This window comes from Dendrobates tinctorius, unplaced genomic scaffold, assembly GCF_039654945.1.
Source record: "Dendrobates tinctorius isolate UK_male_01 unplaced genomic scaffold, ASM3965494v1 ptg000151l, whole genome shotgun sequence".
Taxonomy (NCBI): domain Eukaryota; kingdom Metazoa; phylum Chordata; class Amphibia; order Anura; family Dendrobatidae; genus Dendrobates; species Dendrobates tinctorius.
Genome location: NW_027361818.1, coordinates 7,383,991 through 7,403,134, shown reverse-complemented (window position 1 = coordinate 7,403,134; position 19,144 = coordinate 7,383,991). Strand labels below are relative to the sequence as shown.

Below are 19,144 nucleotides of genomic sequence, written 5' to 3'. Positions count from 1 at the left end.
GCTCAGCAGTCAGTATCACACAGGAGAGGATTAGATACACGGCTCAGCAGTCAGTATCACACAGGAGAGGATTAGATACACGGCTCAGCAGACAGTATCACACAAGATGGGATTAGATACACAGCTCAGCAGTCAGTATCACACAGGATAGGATTAGATACACAGCTCAGCAGTCAGTATCACACAGGAGAGGATTAGATACATGGCTCAGCAGTCAGTATCACACAGGCGGGGATTAGATACACGGCTCAGCAGTCAGTATCACACAGGCGGGGATTAGATACACGGCTCAGCAGACAGTATCACACAGGCGGGGATTAGATACACGGCTCAGCAGTCAGTATCACACAGGATAGGATAAGATACACGGCTCAGCAGTCAGTATCACACAGGAGAGGATTAGATACACGGCTCAGCAGTCAGTATCACACAGGCGGGGATTAGATACACGGCTCAGCAGTCAGTATCACACAGGATAGGATTAGATACACAGCTCAGCAGTCAGTATCACTCAGGAGAGGATTAGATACACGGCTCAGCAGTCAGTATCACACAGGCGGGGATTAGATACACGGCTCAGCAGTCAGTATCACACAGGAGAGGATTAGATACACAGCTCAGCAGTCAGTATCACACAGGAGAGGATTAGATACACGGCTCAGCAGTCAGTATCACACAGGCGGGGATTAGATACACGGCTCAGCAGTCAGTATCACACAGGATAGGATTAGATACACAGCTCAGCAGTCAGTATCACACAGGAGAGGATTAGATACACGGCTCAGCAGTCAGTATCACACAGGCGGGGATTAGATACACGGCTCAGCAGTCAGTATCACACAGGAGAGGATTAGATACACGGCTCAGCAGTCAGTATCACACAGGAGAGGATTAGATACACGGCTCAGCAGTCAGTATCACACAGGATAGGATTAGATGCACGGCTCAGCAGTCAGTATCACACAGGAGAGGATTAGATACACAGCTCAGCAGTCAGTATCACACAGGAGAGGATTAGATACACGGCTCAGCAGTCAGTATCACACAGGCGGGGATTAGATACACGGCTCAGCAGTCAGTATCACACAGGAGAGGATTAGATACACGGCTCAGCAGTCAGTATCACACAGGAGAGGATTAGATACACAGCTCAGCAGTCAGTATCACACAGGATAGGATTAGATGCACGGCTCAGCAGTCAGTATCACACAGGAGAGGATTAGATACACAGCTCAGCAGTCAGTATCACACAGGAGAGGATTAGATACATGGCTCAACAGTCAGTATCACACAGGCGGGGATTAGATACACGGCTCAGCAGTCAGTATCACACAGGATAGGATAAGATACACGGCTCAGCAGTCAGTATCACACAGGAGAGGATTAGATACACGGCTCAGCAGTCAGTATCACACAGGCGGGGATTAGATACACAGCTCAGCAGTCAGTATCACACAGGATAGGATTAGATACACAGCTCAGCAGTCAGTATCACACAGGAGAGGATTAGATACACGGCTCAGCAGTCAGTATCACACAGGCGGGGATTAGATACACGGCTCAGCAGTCAGTATCACACAGGAGAGGATTAGATACACGGCTCAGCAGTCAGTATCACACAGGCGGGGATTAGATACACGGCTCAGCAGTCAGTATCACACAGGATAGGATTAGACACACGGCTCAGCAGTCAGTATCACACAGGAGAGGATTAGATACACGGCTCAGCAGTCAGTATCACACAGGCGGGGATTAGATACACGGCTCAGCAGTCAGTATCACACAGGAGAGGATTAGATACACGGCTCAGCAGTCAGTATCACACAGGAGAGGATTAGATACACGGCTCAGCAGTCAGTATCACACAGGATAGGATTAGATGCACGGCTCAGCAGTCAGTATCACACAGGAGAGGATTAGATACACAGCTCAGCAGTCAGTATCACACAGGAGAGGATTAGATACACGGCTCAGCAGTCAGTATCACACAGGCGGGGATTAGATACACGGCTCAGCAGTCAGTATCACACAGGAGAGGATTAGATACACGGCTCAGCAGTCAGTATCACACAGGAGAGGATTAGATACACAGCTCAGCAGTCAGTATCACACAGGATAGGATTAGATGCACGGCTCAGCAGTCAGTATCACACAGGAGAGGATTAGATACACAGCTCAGCAGTCAGTATCACACAGGAGAGGATTAGATACATGGCTCAACAGTCAGTATCACACAGGCGGGGATTAGATACACGGCTCAGCAGTCAGTATCACACAGGCGGGGATTAGATACACGGCTCAGCAGACAGTATCACACAGGCGGGGATTAGATACACGGCTCAGCAGTCAGTATCACACAGGATAGGATAAGATACACGGCTCAGCAGTCAGTATCACACAGGAGAGGATTAGATACACGGCTCAGCAGTCAGTATCACACAGGCGGGGATTAGATACACGGCTCAGCAGTCAGTATCACACAGGATAGGATTAGATACACGGCTCAGCAGTCAGTATCACACAGGCGGGGATTAGATACACGGCTCAGCAGTCAGTATCACACAGGAGAGGATTAGATACACAGCTCAGCAGTCAGTATCACACAGGAGAGGATTAGATACACGGCTCAGCAGTCAGTATCACACAGGAGAGGATTAGATACACAGCTCAGCAGTCAGTATCACACAGGAGAGGATTAGATACACAGCTCAGCAGTCAGTATCACACAGGAGAGGATTAGATACATGGCTCAGCAGTCAGTATCACACAGGCGGGGATTAGATACACGGCTCAGCAGACAGTATCACACAGGAGAGGATTAGATACACGGCTCAGCAGTCAGTATCACACAGGAGAGGATTAGATACATGGCTCAGCAGTCAGTATCACACAGGCGGGGATTAGATACACAGCTCAGCAGACAGTATCACACAGGAGAGGATTAGATACACAGCTCAGCAGTCAGTATCACACAGGAGAGGATTAGATACACAGCTCAGCAGTCAGTATCACACAGGAGAGGATTAGATACACAGCTCAGCAGTCAGTATCACACAGGAGAGGATTAGATACACGGCTCAGCAGTCAGTATCACACAGGCGGGGATTAGATACACGGCTCAGCAGTCAGTATCACACAGGAGAGGATTAGATACATGGCTCAGCAGTCAGTATCACACAGGAGAGGATTAGATACACAGCTCAGCAGTCAGTATCACACAGGATAGGATTAGATACACGGCTCAGCAGTCAGTATCACACAGGAGAGGATTAGATACGCGGCTCAGCAGTCAGTATCACACAGGAGAGGATTAGATACACGGCTCAGCAGTCAGTATCACACAGGTGGGGATTAGATACACAGCTCAGCAGACAGTATCACACAGGAGAGGATTAGATACACAGCTCAGCAGTCAGTATCACACAGGAGAGGATTAGATACACGGCTCAGCAGACAGTATCACACAGGAGAGGATTAGATACACAGCTCAGCAGTCAGTATCACACAGGAGAGGATTAGATACACAGCTCAGCAGACAGTATCACACAGGAGAGGATTAGATACACAGCTCAGCAGACAGTATCACACAGGAGAGGATTAGATACACGGCTCAGCAGACAGTATCACACAGGAGAGGATTAGATACACGGCTCAGCAGTCAGTATCACACAGGCGGGGATTAGATACACAGCTCAGCAGACAGTATCACACAGGAGAGGATTAGATACACGGCTCAGCAGTCAGTATCACACAGGAGAGGATTAGATACACGGCTCAGCAGTCAGTATCACACAGGAGAGGATTAGACACACGGCTCAGTAGACAGTATCACACAGGATAGGATTAGATTCACAGCTCAGCAGTCAGTATCACACAGGAGAGGATTAGATACACAGCTCAGCAGTCAGTATCACACAGGATAGGATTAGATACACGGCTCAGCAGACAGTATCACACAGGAGAGGATTAGATACACAGCTCAGCAGTCAGTATCACACAGGAGAGGATTAGATACACAGCTCAGCAGACAGTATCACACAGGAGAGGATTAGATACACAGCTCAGCAGACAGTATCACACAGGAGAGGATTAGCTACACGGCTCAGCAGACAGTATCACACAGGATAGGATTAGATTCACAGCTCAGCAGACTGTATCACACAGGAGAGGATTAGATACACAGCTCAGCAGTCAGTATCACACAGGAGAGGATTAGATACACAGCTCAGCAGTCAGTATCACACAGGATAGGATTAGATACACGGCTCAGCAGACAGTATCACACAGGAGAGGATTAGATACACAGCTCAGCAGTCAGTATCACACAGGAGAGGATTAGATACACAGCTCAGCAGACAGTATCACACAGGAGAGGATTAGATACACAGCTCAGCAGACAGTATCACACAGGATAGGATTAGATTCACAGCTCAGCAGACTGTATCACACAGGAGAGGATTAGACACACGGCTCAGCAGACAGTATCACACAGGATAGGATTAGATACACGGCTCAGCAGTCAGTATCACACAGGAGAGGATTAGATACACGGCTCAGCAGTCAGTATCACACAGGAGAGGATTAGATACACAGCTCAGCAGTCAGTATCACACAGGAGAGGATTAGCTACACGGCTCAGCAGACAGTATCACACAGGATAGGATTAGATTCACAGCTCAGCAGACAGTATCACACAGGAGAGGATTAGATACACGGCTCAGCAGTCAGTATCACACAGGAGAGGATTAGACACACGGCTCAGCAGACAGTATCACACAGGATAGGATTAGATACACGGCTCAGCAGTCAGTATCACACAGGAGAGGATTAGATACACGGCTCAGCAGTCAGTATCACACAGGCGGGGATTAGATACACGGCTCAGCAGTTAGTATCACACAGGAGGGGATTAGATACACGGCTCAGCAGTCAGTATCACACAGGATAGGATTAGATACACGGCCCAGCAGTCATTATCACACAGGAGGGGATTAGATACACAGCTCAGCAGTCAGTATCACACAGGAGAGGATTAGATACACAGCTCAGCAGTCAGTATCACACAGGATAGGATTAGATACACAGCTCAGCAGTCAGTATCACACAGGATAGGATTAGATACACGGCTCAGCAGACAGTATCACACAGGAGAGGATTAGATACATGGCTCAGCAGTATCACACAAGCGGGGATTAGATACACGGCTCAGCAGTCAGTATCACACAGGCGGGGATTAGATACACGGCTCAGCAGACAGTATCACACAGGCGGGGATTAGATACACGGCCCAGCAGTCAGTATCACACAGGAGGGGATTAGATACACGGCTCAGCAGTATCACACAGGAGGGGATTAGATACACGGCCCAGCAGTCAGTATCACACAGGAGGGGATTAGATACACAGCTCAGCAGTCAGTATCACACAGGAGAGGATTAGATACACGGCTCAGCAGTCATTATCACACAGGAGGGGATTAGATACACAGCTCAGCAGTCAGTATCACACAGGAGAGGATTAGATACACGGCTCAGCAGTCAGTATCACACAGGAGAGGATTAGATACACGGCTCAGCAGTCAGTATCACACAGGATAGGATTAGATACACGGCCCAGCAGTCAGTATCATACAGGAGGGGATTAGATACACAGCTCAGCAGTCAGTATCACACAGGAGAGGATTAGATACACGGCTCAGCAGTCAGTATCACACAGGAGAGGATTAGATACACGGCTCAGCAGACAGTATCACACAAGATGGGATTAGATACACAGCTCAGCAGTCAGTATCACACAGGATAGGATTAGATACACAGCTCAGCAGTCAGTATCACACAGGAGAGGATTAGATACATGGCTCAGCAGTCAGTATCACACAGGCGGGGATTAGATACACGGCTCAGCAGTCAGTATCACACAGGCGGGAATTACACGGCTCAGCAGACAGTATCACACAGGCGGGGATTAGATACACGGCTCAGCAGTCAGTATCACACAGGATAGGATAAGATACACGGCTCAGCAGTCAGTATCACACAGGAAAGGATTAGATACACGGCTCAGCAGTCAGTATAACACAGGCGGGGATTAGATACACGGCTCAGCAGTCAGTATCACAAAGGATAGGATTAGATACACGGCCCAGCAGTCAGTATCACACAGGAGGGGATTAGATACACAGCTCAGCAGTCAGTATCACACAGGAGAGGATTAGATACACGGCTCAGCAGTCAGTATCACACAGGAGGGGATTAGATACACGGCTCAGCAGTCAGTATCACACAAGATGGGATTAGATACACGGCTCAGCAGACAGTATCACACAAGATGGGATTAGATACACGACTCAGCAGTCAGTATCACACAGGAGAGGATTAGATACACAGCTCAGCAGTCAGTATCACACAGGATAGGATTAGATACACAGGTCAGCAGTCAGTATCACACAGGATAGGATTAGATACACGGCTCAGCAGTCAGTATCACACAGGATAGGATTAGATACATGGCTCAGCAGACAGTATCACACAGGAGAGGATTAGATACACGGCTCAGCAGTCAGTATCACACAGGCGGGGATTAGATACACGGCTCAGCAGTCAGTATCACACAGGCGGGGATTAGATACACGGCTCAGCAGACAGTATCACACAGGCGGGGATTAGATACACGGCTCAGCAGTCAGTATCACACAGGATAGGATTAGATACACGGCTCAGCAGTCAGTATCACACAGGATAGGATTAGATACACGGCTCAGCAGACAGTATCACACAGGAGGATTAGATACATGGCTCAGCAGTCAGTATCACACAGGATAGGATTAGATACACAGCTCAGCAGTCAGTATCACACAGGAGGGGATTAGATACACGGCCCAGCAGTCAGTATCACACAGGCGGGGATTAGATACACAGCTCAGCAGTCAGTATCACACAGGAGGGGATTAGATACACGGCTCAGCAGTCAGTATCACACAGGATAGGATTAGATACACGGTCCAGCAGTCAGTATCACACAGGAGGGGATTAGATACACAGCTCAGCAGTCAGTATCACACAGGAGAGGATTAGATACACGGCTCAGCAGTCAGTATCACACAGGAGGGGATTAGATACACAGCTCAGCAGTCAGTATCACACAGGAGAGGATTAGATACACGGCTCAGCAGTCAGTATCACACAGGAGAGGATTAGATACACGGCTCAGCAGTCAGTATCACACAGGATAGGATTAGATACACGTCCCAGCAGTCAGTATCACACAGGAGGGGATTAGATACACAGCTCAGCAGTCAGTATCACACAGGAGAGGATTAGATACACGGCTCAGCAGTCAGTATCACACAGGAGAGGATTAGATACACGGCTCAGCAGACAGTATCACACAAGATGGGATTAGATACACAGCTCAGCAGTCAGTATCACACAGGATAGGATTAGATACACAGCTCAGCAGTCAGTATCACACAGGAGAGGATTAGATACATGGCTCAGCAGTCAGTATCACACAGGCGGGGATTAGATACACGGCTCAGCAGTCAGTATCACACAGGCGGGGATTAGATACACGGCTCAGCAGACAGTATCACACAGGCGGGGATTAGATACACGGCTCAGCAGTCAGTATCACACAGGATAGGATAAGATACACGGCTCAGCAGTCAGTATCACACAGGAGAGGATTAGATACACGGCTCAGCAGTCAGTATCACACAGGCGGGGATTAGATACACGGCTCAGCAGTCAGTATCACACAGGATAGGATTAGATACACAGCTCAGCAGTCAGTATCACTCAGGAGAGGATTAGATACACGGCTCAGCAGTCAGTATCACACAGGCGGGGATTAGATACACGGCTCAGCAGTCAGTATCACACAGGAGAGGATTAGATACACAGCTCAGCAGTCAGTATCACACAGGAGAGGATTAGATACACGGCTCAGCAGTCAGTATCACACAGGCGGGGATTAGATACACGGCTCAGCAGTCAGTATCACACAGGATAGGATTAGATACACAGCTCAGCAGTCAGTATCACACAGGAGAGGATTAGATACACGGCTCAGCAGTCAGTATCACACAGGCGGGGATTAGATACACGGCTCAGCAGTCAGTATCACACAGGAGAGGATTAGATACACGGCTCAGCAGTCAGTATCACACAGGAGAGGATTAGATACACGGCTCAGCAGTCAGTATCACACAGGATAGGATTAGATGCACGGCTCAGCAGTCAGTATCACACAGGAGAGGATTAGATACACAGCTCAGCAGTCAGTATCACACAGGAGAGGATTAGATACACGGCTCAGCAGTCAGTATCACACAGGCGGGGATTAGATACACGGCTCAGCAGTCAGTATCACACAGGAGAGGATTAGATACACGGCTCAGCAGTCAGTATCACACAGGAGAGGATTAGATACACAGCTCAGCAGTCAGTATCACACAGGATAGGATTAGATGCACGGCTCAGCAGTCAGTATCACACAGGAGAGGATTAGATACACAGCTCAGCAGTCAGTATCACACAGGAGAGGATTAGATACATGGCTCAACAGTCAGTATCACACAGGCGGGGATTAGATACACGGCTCAGCAGTCAGTATCACACAGGATAGGATAAGATACACGGCTCAGCAGTCAGTATCACACAGGAGAGGATTAGATACACGGCTCAGCAGTCAGTATCACACAGGCGGGGATTAGATACACAGCTCAGCAGTCAGTATCACACAGGATAGGATTAGATACACAGCTCAGCAGTCAGTATCACACAGGAGAGGATTAGATACACGGCTCAGCAGTCAGTATCACACAGGCGGGGATTAGATACACGGCTCAGCAGTCAGTATCACACAGGAGAGGATTAGATACACGGCTCAGCAGTCAGTATCACACAGGCGGGGATTAGATACACGGCTCAGCAGTCAGTATCACACAGGATAGGATTAGACACACGGCTCAGCAGTCAGTATCACACAGGAGAGGATTAGATACACGGCTCAGCAGTCAGTATCACACAGGCGGGGATTAGATACACGGCTCAGCAGTCAGTATCACACAGGAGAGGATTAGATACACGGCTCAGCAGTCAGTATCACACAGGAGAGGATTAGATACACGGCTCAGCAGTCAGTATCACACAGGATAGGATTAGATGCACGGCTCAGCAGTCAGTATCACACAGGAGAGGATTAGATACACAGCTCAGCAGTCAGTATCACACAGGAGAGGATTAGATACACGGCTCAGCAGTCAGTATCACACAGGCGGGGATTAGATACACGGCTCAGCAGTCAGTATCACACAGGAGAGGATTAGATACACGGCTCAGCAGTCAGTATCACACAGGAGAGGATTAGATACACAGCTCAGCAGTCAGTATCACACAGGATAGGATTAGATGCACGGCTCAGCAGTCAGTATCACACAGGAGAGGATTAGATACACAGCTCAGCAGTCAGTATCACACAGGAGAGGATTAGATACATGGCTCAACAGTCAGTATCACACAGGCGGGGATTAGATACACGGCTCAGCAGTCAGTATCACACAGGCGGGGATTAGATACACGGCTCAGCAGACAGTATCACACAGGCGGGGATTAGATACACGGCTCAGCAGTCAGTATCACACAGGATAGGATAAGATACACGGCTCAGCAGTCAGTATCACACAGGAGAGGATTAGATACACGGCTCAGCAGTCAGTATCACACAGGCGGGGATTAGATACACGGCTCAGCAGTCAGTATCACACAGGATAGGATTAGATACACGGCTCAGCAGTCAGTATCACACAGGCGGGGATTAGATACACGGCTCAGCAGTCAGTATCACACAGGAGAGGATTAGATACACAGCTCAGCAGTCAGTATCACACAGGAGAGGATTAGATACACGGCTCAGCAGTCAGTATCACACAGGCGGGGATTAGATACACGGCTCAGCAGTCAGTATCACACAGGATAGGATTAGATACACGGCTCAGCAGTCAGTATCACACAGGCGGGGATTAGATACACGGCTCAGCAGTCAGTATCACACAGGATAGGATTAGATACACGGCTCAGCAGTCAGTATCACACAGGCGGGGATTAGATAAACGGCTCAGCAGTCAGTATCACACAGGCGGGGATTAGATACACGGCTCAGCAGTCAGTATCACACAGGAGAGGATTAGATACACGGCTCAGCAGTCAGTATCACACAGGCGGGGATTAGATACACGGCTCAGCAGTCAGTATCACACAGGAGAGGATTAGATACACAGCTCAGCAGTCAGTATCACACAGGAGAGGATTAGATACACGGCTCAGCAGTCAGTATCACACAGGCGGGGATTAGATACACGGCTCAGCAGTCAGTATCACACAGGAGAGGATTAGATACACGGCTCAGCAGTCAGTATCACACAGGAGAGGATTAGATACACAGCTCAGCAGTCAGTATCACACAGGAGAGGATTAGATACACAGCTCAGCAGTCAGTATCACACAGGAGAGGATTAGATACACGGCTCAGCAGTCAGTATCACACAGGCGGGGATTAGATACACGGCTCAGCAGTCAGTATCACACAGGAGAGGATTAGATACACGGCTCAGCAGTCAGTATCACACAGGAGAGGATTAGATACACAGCTCAGCAGTCAGTATCACACAGGATAGGATTAGATACATGGCTCAGCAGTCAGTATCACACAGGCGGGGATTAGATACACAGCTCAGCAGACAGTATCACACAGGAGAGGATTAGATACACAGCTCAGCAGTCAGTATCACACAGGAGAGGATTAGATACACAGCTCAGCAGTCAGTATCACACAGGAGAGGATTAGATACACGGCTCAGCAGTCAGTATCACACAGGCGGGGATTAGATACACGGCTCAGCAGTCAGTATCACACAGGAGAGGATTAGATACATGGCTCAGCAGTCAGTATCACACAGGAGAGGATTAGATACACAGCTCAGCAGTCAGTATCACACAGGAGAGGATTAGATACACAGCTCAGCAGTCAGTATCACACAGGAGAGGATTAGATACATGGCTCAGCAGTCAGTATCACACAGGCGGGGATTAGATACACGGCTCAGCAGACAGTATCACACAGGAGAGGATTAGATACACGGCTCAGCAGTCAGTATCACACAGGAGAGGATTAGATACATGGCTCAGCAGTCAGTATCACACAGGCGGGGATTAGATACACAGCTCAGCAGACAGTATCACACAGGAGAGGATTAGATACACAGCTCAGCAGTCAGTATCACACAGGAGAGGATTAGATACACAGCTCAGCAGTCAGTATCACACAGGAGAGGATTAGATACACAGCTCAGCAGTCAGTATCACACAGGAGAGGATTAGATACACGGCTCAGCAGTCAGTATCACACAGGCGGGGATTAGATACACGGCTCAGCAGTCAGTATCACACAGGAGAGGATTAGATACATGGCTCAGCAGTCAGTATCACACAGGAGAGGATTAGATACACAGCTCAGCAGTCAGTATCACACAGGATAGGATTAGATACACGGCTCAGCAGTCAGTATCACACAGGAGAGGATTAGATACGCGGCTCAGCAGTCAGTATCACACAGGAGAGGATTAGATACACGGCTCAGCAGTCAGTATCACACAGGTGGGGATTAGATACACAGCTCAGCAGACAGTATCACACAGGAGAGGATTAGATACACAGCTCAGCAGTCAGTATCACACAGGAGAGGATTAGATACACGGCTCAGCAGACAGTATCACACAGGAGAGGATTAGATACACAGCTCAGCAGTCAGTATCACACAGGAGAGGATTAGATACACAGCTCAGCAGACAGTATCACACAGGAGAGGATTAGATACACAGCTCAGCAGACAGTATCACACAGGAGAGGATTAGATACACGGCTCAGCAGACAGTATCACACAGGAGAGGATTAGATACACGGCTCAGCAGTCAGTATCACACAGGCGGGGATTAGATACACAGCTCAGCAGACAGTATCACACAGGAGAGGATTAGATACACGGCTCAGCAGTCAGTATCACACAGGAGAGGATTAGATACACGGCTCAGCAGTCAGTATCACACAGGAGAGGATTAGACACACGGCTCAGTAGACAGTATCACACAGGATAGGATTAGATTCACAGCTCAGCAGTCAGTATCACACAGGAGAGGATTAGATACACAGCTCAGCAGTCAGTATCACACAGGATAGGATTAGATACACGGCTCAGCAGACAGTATCACACAGGAGAGGATTAGATACACAGCTCAGCAGTCAGTATCACACAGGAGAGGATTAGATACACAGCTCAGCAGACAGTATCACACAGGAGAGGATTAGATACACAGCTCAGCAGACAGTATCACACAGGAGAGGATTAGCTACACGGCTCAGCAGACAGTATCACACAGGATAGGATTAGATTCACAGCTCAGCAGACTGTATCACACAGGAGAGGATTAGATACACAGCTCAGCAGTCAGTATCACACAGGAGAGGATTAGATACACAGCTCAGCAGTCAGTATCACACAGGATAGGATTAGATACACGGCTCAGCAGACAGTATCACACAGGAGAGGATTAGATACACAGCTCAGCAGTCAGTATCACACAGGAGAGGATTAGATACACAGCTCAGCAGACAGTATCACACAGGAGAGGATTAGATACACAGCTCAGCAGACAGTATCACACAGGATAGGATTAGATTCACAGCTCAGCAGACTGTATCACACAGGAGAGGATTAGACACACGGCTCAGCAGACAGTATCACACAGGATAGGATTAGATACACGGCTCAGCAGTCAGTATCACACAGGAGAGGATTAGATACACGGCTCAGCAGTCAGTATCACACAGGAGAGGATTAGATACACAGCTCAGCAGTCAGTATCACACAGGATAGGATTAGCTACACGGCTCAGCAGACAGTATCACACAGGATAGGATTAGATTCACAGCTCAGCAGACAGTATCACACAGGAGAGGATTAGATACACGGCTCAGCAGTCAGTATCACACAGGAGAGGATTAGATACACAGCTCAGCAGTCAGTATCACACAGGATAGGATTAGCTACACGGCTCAGCAGACAGTATCACACAGGATAGGATTAGATACACGGCTCAGCAGTCAGTATCACACAGGAGAGGATTAGACACACGGCTCAGCAGACAGTATCACACAGGAGAGGATTAGATACACAGCTCAGCAGACAGTATCACACAGGAGAGGATTAGATACACAGCTCAGCAGACAGTATCACACAGGATAGGATTAGCTACACGGCTCAGCAGACAGTATCACACAGGATAGGATTAGATTCACAGCTCAGCAGACAGTATCACACAGGAGAGGATTAGATACACGGCTCAGCAGTCAGTATCACACAGGAGAGGATTAGATACACAGCTCAGCAGTCAGTATCACACAGGATAGGATTAGCTACACGGCTCAGCAGACAGTATCACACAGGATAGGATTAGATACACGGCTCAGCAGACAGTATCACACAGGAGAGGATTAGATACACAGCTCAGCAGTCAGTATCACACAGGAGAGGATTAGATACACAGCTCAGCAGACAGTATCACACAGGAGAGGATTAGATACACAGCTCAGCAGACAGTATCACACAGGATAGGATTAGATTCACAGCTCAGCAGACTGTATCACACAGGAGAGGATTAGACACACGGCTCAGCAGACAGTATCACACAGGATAGGATTAGATACACGGCTCAGCAGTCAGTATCACACAGGAGAGGATTAGATACACGGCTCAGCAGTCAGTATCACACAGGAGAGGATTAGATACACAGCTCAGCAGTCAGTATCACACAGGATAGGATTAGCTACACGGCTCAGCAGACAGTATCACACAGGATAGGATTAGATTCACAGCTCAGCAGACAGTATCACACAGGAGAGGATTAGATACACGGCTCAGCAGTCAGTATCACACAGGAGAGGATTAGATACACAGCTCAGCAGTCAGTATCACACAGGATAGGATTAGCTACACGGCTCAGCAGACAGTATCACACAGGATAGGATTAGATACACGGCTCAGCAGTCAGTATCACACAGGAGAGGATTAGACACACGGCTCAGCAGACAGTATCACACAGGAGAGGATTAGATACACAGCTCAGCAGTCAGTATCACACAGGATAGGATTAGCTACACGGCTCAGCAGACAGTATCACACAGGATAGGATTAGATACACGGCTCAGCAGTCAGTATCACACAGGAGAGGATTAGACACACAGCTCAGCAGTCAGTATCACACAGGAGAGGATTAGATACACGGCTCAGCAGTCAGTATCACACAGGCGGGGATTAGATACACGGTCTCCCCTCTCTCTCCTCAGTGTGGGGGGTCTCTGCTCGGTTCTGCCCCCTCCCCCGCCGTTAACCCTCTGCTCTCCGCCCGCAGTTCCGGAGGCCCGCGGAGCCGCTGTGCCCGCCGCTGCTGACCCCGGCCGCCTGTGTGACGCTGCTGGTGTTCGGGGCGCTGCTGGCGCTGCCGCTGCTGGTGCTCGGTCTGGCCGGATTCGCCCGCATCGTCCGCTGCTTCCAGCTCAGCTCCTGCTTCCTGCCCTACAGCCGCGCCATGTACCGGGGAGCCGCGGCCCGGAGCCGCCCGGACAGCCAGGGACCCCAGGGCGGCGACAAGGCCTGGGTGTGACGGGGCCGCGGACAGCGCCGCCTGCTGGAGAGCTCCCCTGCTGCCGCCTGGTGTACAGTGACACTACAGCTCCCAGCATGGCCGCAGCCGCGGAGACACATCACCTCTGAGTGTGACTGCAGCTTTGGCTGTAACTAGAGGAGTCCTCAGCTTGTGGAATACTGTGGCGGAGCAGCGTGTGACAGGGTCCGCGCCCATCATGTACCGCCGCTATACACCGAATAAACCACCGTGTCTGTGACCTCTGAGAACCTGCGGGTGATATAACCCCCCCATCCTGACCCGACAGCGCCGCAGGCTGCGCACGGTGTGACTGTGGCGGTATTATCCGAGCCCGGTCTCATCGGGTACTCTGCGGATATCGGGCCGGACAGTGTATAGAGACGGCGGGATCATTTAGCCATGAGATGGAACCTTTCTTGTGCGCTGTATGGCGGTAGGATGACTTGGCTGCTAGGTGGCGGCATTATTATAGAAACAACGCTCGACCCTCCCAACACCAGGAACTGCGCTGTATGGCGGTGTTATATTGTATGGATGGGAGTCTGTCACTTATCTGCTCACTATATGGTAGTATTACACAGAGCCTTGCGAAAGTATTCGTCCCCCTGGAACTTTTCACCCTTTTCCCACATATCATGCTTCTTTCATAAAGATACCAAATGTAAATTTTTGGTGAAGAATCAACAAGTGGGACACAATTGTGAAGTTGAACGATATTTATTGGTTATTTTACATTTTTGTGGAAATTCAAAAATTGAAAAGTGGGGCGTGCAATATTATTCAGCCCCTTTACTTTCAGTGCCGCAAACTCACTCCAGAAGTTCATTGTGGATCTCTGAATGATCCAATGTTGTCCTAAATGACTAATGATGATAAATATAATCCACCTGTGTGTAATCAAGTCTCCGTATAAATGCTCCTGCTCTGTGATAGTCTCAGGGTTCTGTTTGAAGCACAGAGAGCATCATGAAGACCAAGGAACACAACAGGCAGGTCCGTGATACTGTGGTGGAGAAGTTTAAAGCCAGATTTGGATACAAAATGATTTCCAAAACTTTAAACATCCCAAGGAGCACTGTGCAAGCGATCATATTGAAATGGAAGGAGTATCATACCACTGCAAATCTACCAAGACCCGGCCGTCCCTCTAAACTTTCATCTCAAACAAGGAGAAGACTGATCAGAGATGCAGCCAAGAGGCCCATGATCACTCTGGATGAACCGCAGAGATCTACAGCTGAGGTGGGACAGTCTGTCCATAGGACAACAATCAGTCGTACACTGCACAAATCTGGCCTTTATGGAAGTGTGGTAAGAAGAAAGCCATTTCTCAAAGATATCCATAATAATTGTCATTTAAAGTTTGCAACCATCCACCGGGGAGACACACCAAACATGTGGAAGAAGGTGCTCTGGTCAGATGAAACCAAAATCGAACTTTTTGGCAACAATGCCAAACGATATGTTAGGTGTAAAGGCAACACAGCTCATCGCCCTGATCACACCATCCCCACTGTCAAACATGGTGGTGGCAGAATCATGGTTTGGGCCTGCTTTTCTACAGCAGGGACAGGGAAGATGGTTAAAATTGATGGGAAGATGGACGGAGCCAAATACAGGACCATTCTTGAAGAAAACCTGTTGGAGTCTGCAAAAGACCTGAGACTGGGACGGAGATTTGTCTTCCAACAAGACAATGATCCCAAACATAAAGCAAAATCTACAATGGAATGGTTCACAAATAAACGTATCCAGGTGTTAGAATGGCCAAGTCACAGTCCAGACCTGAATCCAAACGATAATCTGTGGAAAGAGCTGAAAACTGCTGTTCACAAACGATCTCCATCCAACCTCACTGAGCTCGAGCTGTTTGCCAAGGAAGAATGGGCGAGAATTTCAGTCTCTCGATGTACAAAACTGATAGAGACATCCCCCAAGGGACTGCAGCTGTAATCGCAGCAAAAGGGGCGCAACAAAGTATTAAAGGGGCCGAATAATATTGCACGCCCCACTTTTCAGTTTTTGAATTTCCACAAAAATTTAAAATAACCAAAAAATTTATTTCAGCTTTAGAATTGTGTCCCACTTGTTGATTCTTCACCAAAAATTTACATTTGGTATCTTTATGTTTGAAGCATGATATGTGGGAAAAAGTTAAAGTTCCAGGGGGGTGAATATTTTTGCATGGCACTGAATAGTCATGAAAAGTATATATTACGGTGCACTCTATATTACTAGTATTATTTGGCTAATATACGTTAGTACTATGTTGTATCAGTTTATTGCAGTGGCATGGCGGTGTTGTGTATTAGTATTTTGCACAATATCAGGATGTTATTGGTGTCAGTATATAGATGGCGGTATTATTTTCTATTTTTGGGGCACAATATCAGGATATTACGGGGTCGGTGTCTATTATGGCAGGATTATTCAGTTATGAAATGCCAGTCTTATTGCGCAGTGAAGTATTACGTGCCTACTACATGGCAGTATTATTATAGTCCTATTCACAAGGCACCATTGGAAACTGATATATGGCGGTATTGTATGGATGCAAGTTTTTAGCAGTGGCGTAGCGGTATTATTTGCTCACTGTATTATTTAGTCATTTAATAGCGGTGTCATTGAGCGCTGTATAAGAGCAGTATTACCTGGCTGCTATACGGTATTATATTGTATGTATTTAGCAATGGTGTAGCGGTATTATTTAATGTGTATTAGTATGTGACTATTATGCTGTACGGTGGGATTATTGGACTTATGGCAGCATCACTTAGTCATGAGGTAGAATTAATTGGTTCCAGGTGATGGATTCCCACATTGACCGTGTACCGACCACTGAGACTCCTAACAACGGGGCATAAACCTGTGCAGAATTCACGGACGGGAAAAAAAAACATGAATCTATCAGTGTTCACCCATCATCAGTGTGAGGAGCCCCATCAGTCCTCAGGCTGTCAGATCACCAGGCCCCTCCGTCCTCGGGCGGCCATCAGTATGAGGAACCCCATCAGGCCTCAGGCTGTCAGACCACCAGGCCCCTCCATCCTCAGGCGGCCATCGTCAGTGTGAGGAGCCCCATCAGGCTGTCAGACCACCAGGCCCCTCCGTCCTCGGGCGGCCATCAGTGTGAGGAGCCCCATCAGGCTGTCAGACCACCAGGCCCCTCCATCCTCGGGCGGCCATCGTCAGTGTGAGGAGCCCCATCAGGCTGTCAGATTACCAGACCCCTCCGTCCTCGGGCGGCCATCAGTGTGAGGAACCCCATCAGGCCTCAAGCTGTCAGATTACCAGTCCCCTCCGTCCTCGGGCGGCCATCAGTGTGAGCAGACCACCAGGCCCCTCCGTCCTCGGGCGGCCATCAGTGTGAGCAGACCACCAGGCCCCTCCGTCCTCAGGCGGCCATCAGTGTGAGGAGCCCCATCAGGCCTCATACTGTCAGACCACCAGACCCCTCCGTCCGTGGGCGGCCATCGTCATTGTGAGGAGCCCCATCAGGCCTCATGCTGTCAAACCACCAGACCCCTCCATCCTCAGGCGGCCATCGTCATTGTGAGGAGCCCCATCAGGCCTCATGCTGTCAGACTACCAGACACCTCCGTCCTCGGGCGGCCATCACTACCACCCTCAGTCTGACTCTAGTGTGAGAACGCGAAATGCACTATGAGGGTTGTTCTTGGGGGTGTAGGGGGGCGGTGTGGGCACACGCTGACTCTGAGCAGGAGGGGGGGGGGGTTTGCTAATGTATGGCGGCATTCACACAGTTGTGGTCGGCAGAAAACTAGATGAAGTCCAATGCCTGCAGCAACAGAGCTTGGAAAAAGAAGCAACGGGGATCGTGCACGAGTGTCCATGCACGTGGGGAGCGTGCACATGGGCATTCCTGAATGTAGGGAGCGTGCACGTGAGGATCCATATATGCGAGTAGCGTGCACAACCGTACATTAATTCAGGGAGCATGCACGTGTGTCCATACATGTGGGGAGCAGTCACATACGTGAATATGCGGATTGTGCAGATATATGACGAGAGTGCACTCTACCAGCAGCGGCTCCAGGATTTATAACCATTGTCTCCTCACACCTATTGTGTCCGCACTGCAGAGAATTTCACCCAAATAATCGCAGTATCACTATAAAACCACAGGAGGGCAGCAGCACAGATACAGTGTGTGGTCTGTGTGCGCACAGCGCCATCTGGTGTCCCCTCACCACATAGACAGGGGTTATCACTCAGCTCTCCCACATCCCAGACAGTCTCTGCTTCTACAGTGTGACCATGAACCCCCACATATATGGAAGGCTTCATCCAGCTTACCCAGGATCAGACCGACCCGAGACTTCTGGGTGTTTTCATGAATCAGGAGGCCCAGGTTGAACAGACCGTCACACATGTAACAAACTGGCAATAAAGATGGCGGCCAGAG

At 49.0% G+C, this 19,144-nt stretch overlaps 1 protein-coding gene across 1 annotated transcript in view; it reads left to right on the top strand.

Moving 5' to 3' along the window:
- The window catches only part of TMEM88 (transmembrane protein 88), a 28,207-nt gene extending 13,251 nt beyond the window's left edge, over window positions 1-14,956 (top strand). Inside the window, exon 2 of the mRNA XM_073547042.1 lies at window positions 14,464-14,956. Within this exon, the coding sequence (XP_073403143.1) occupies window positions 14,464-14,715 (252 nt within the window). The 3' untranslated portion in view covers window positions 14,716-14,956. The remainder of the gene's footprint in view (window positions 1-14,463) is intronic.
- Window positions 14,957-19,144: the final 4,188 nt, after the last annotated feature.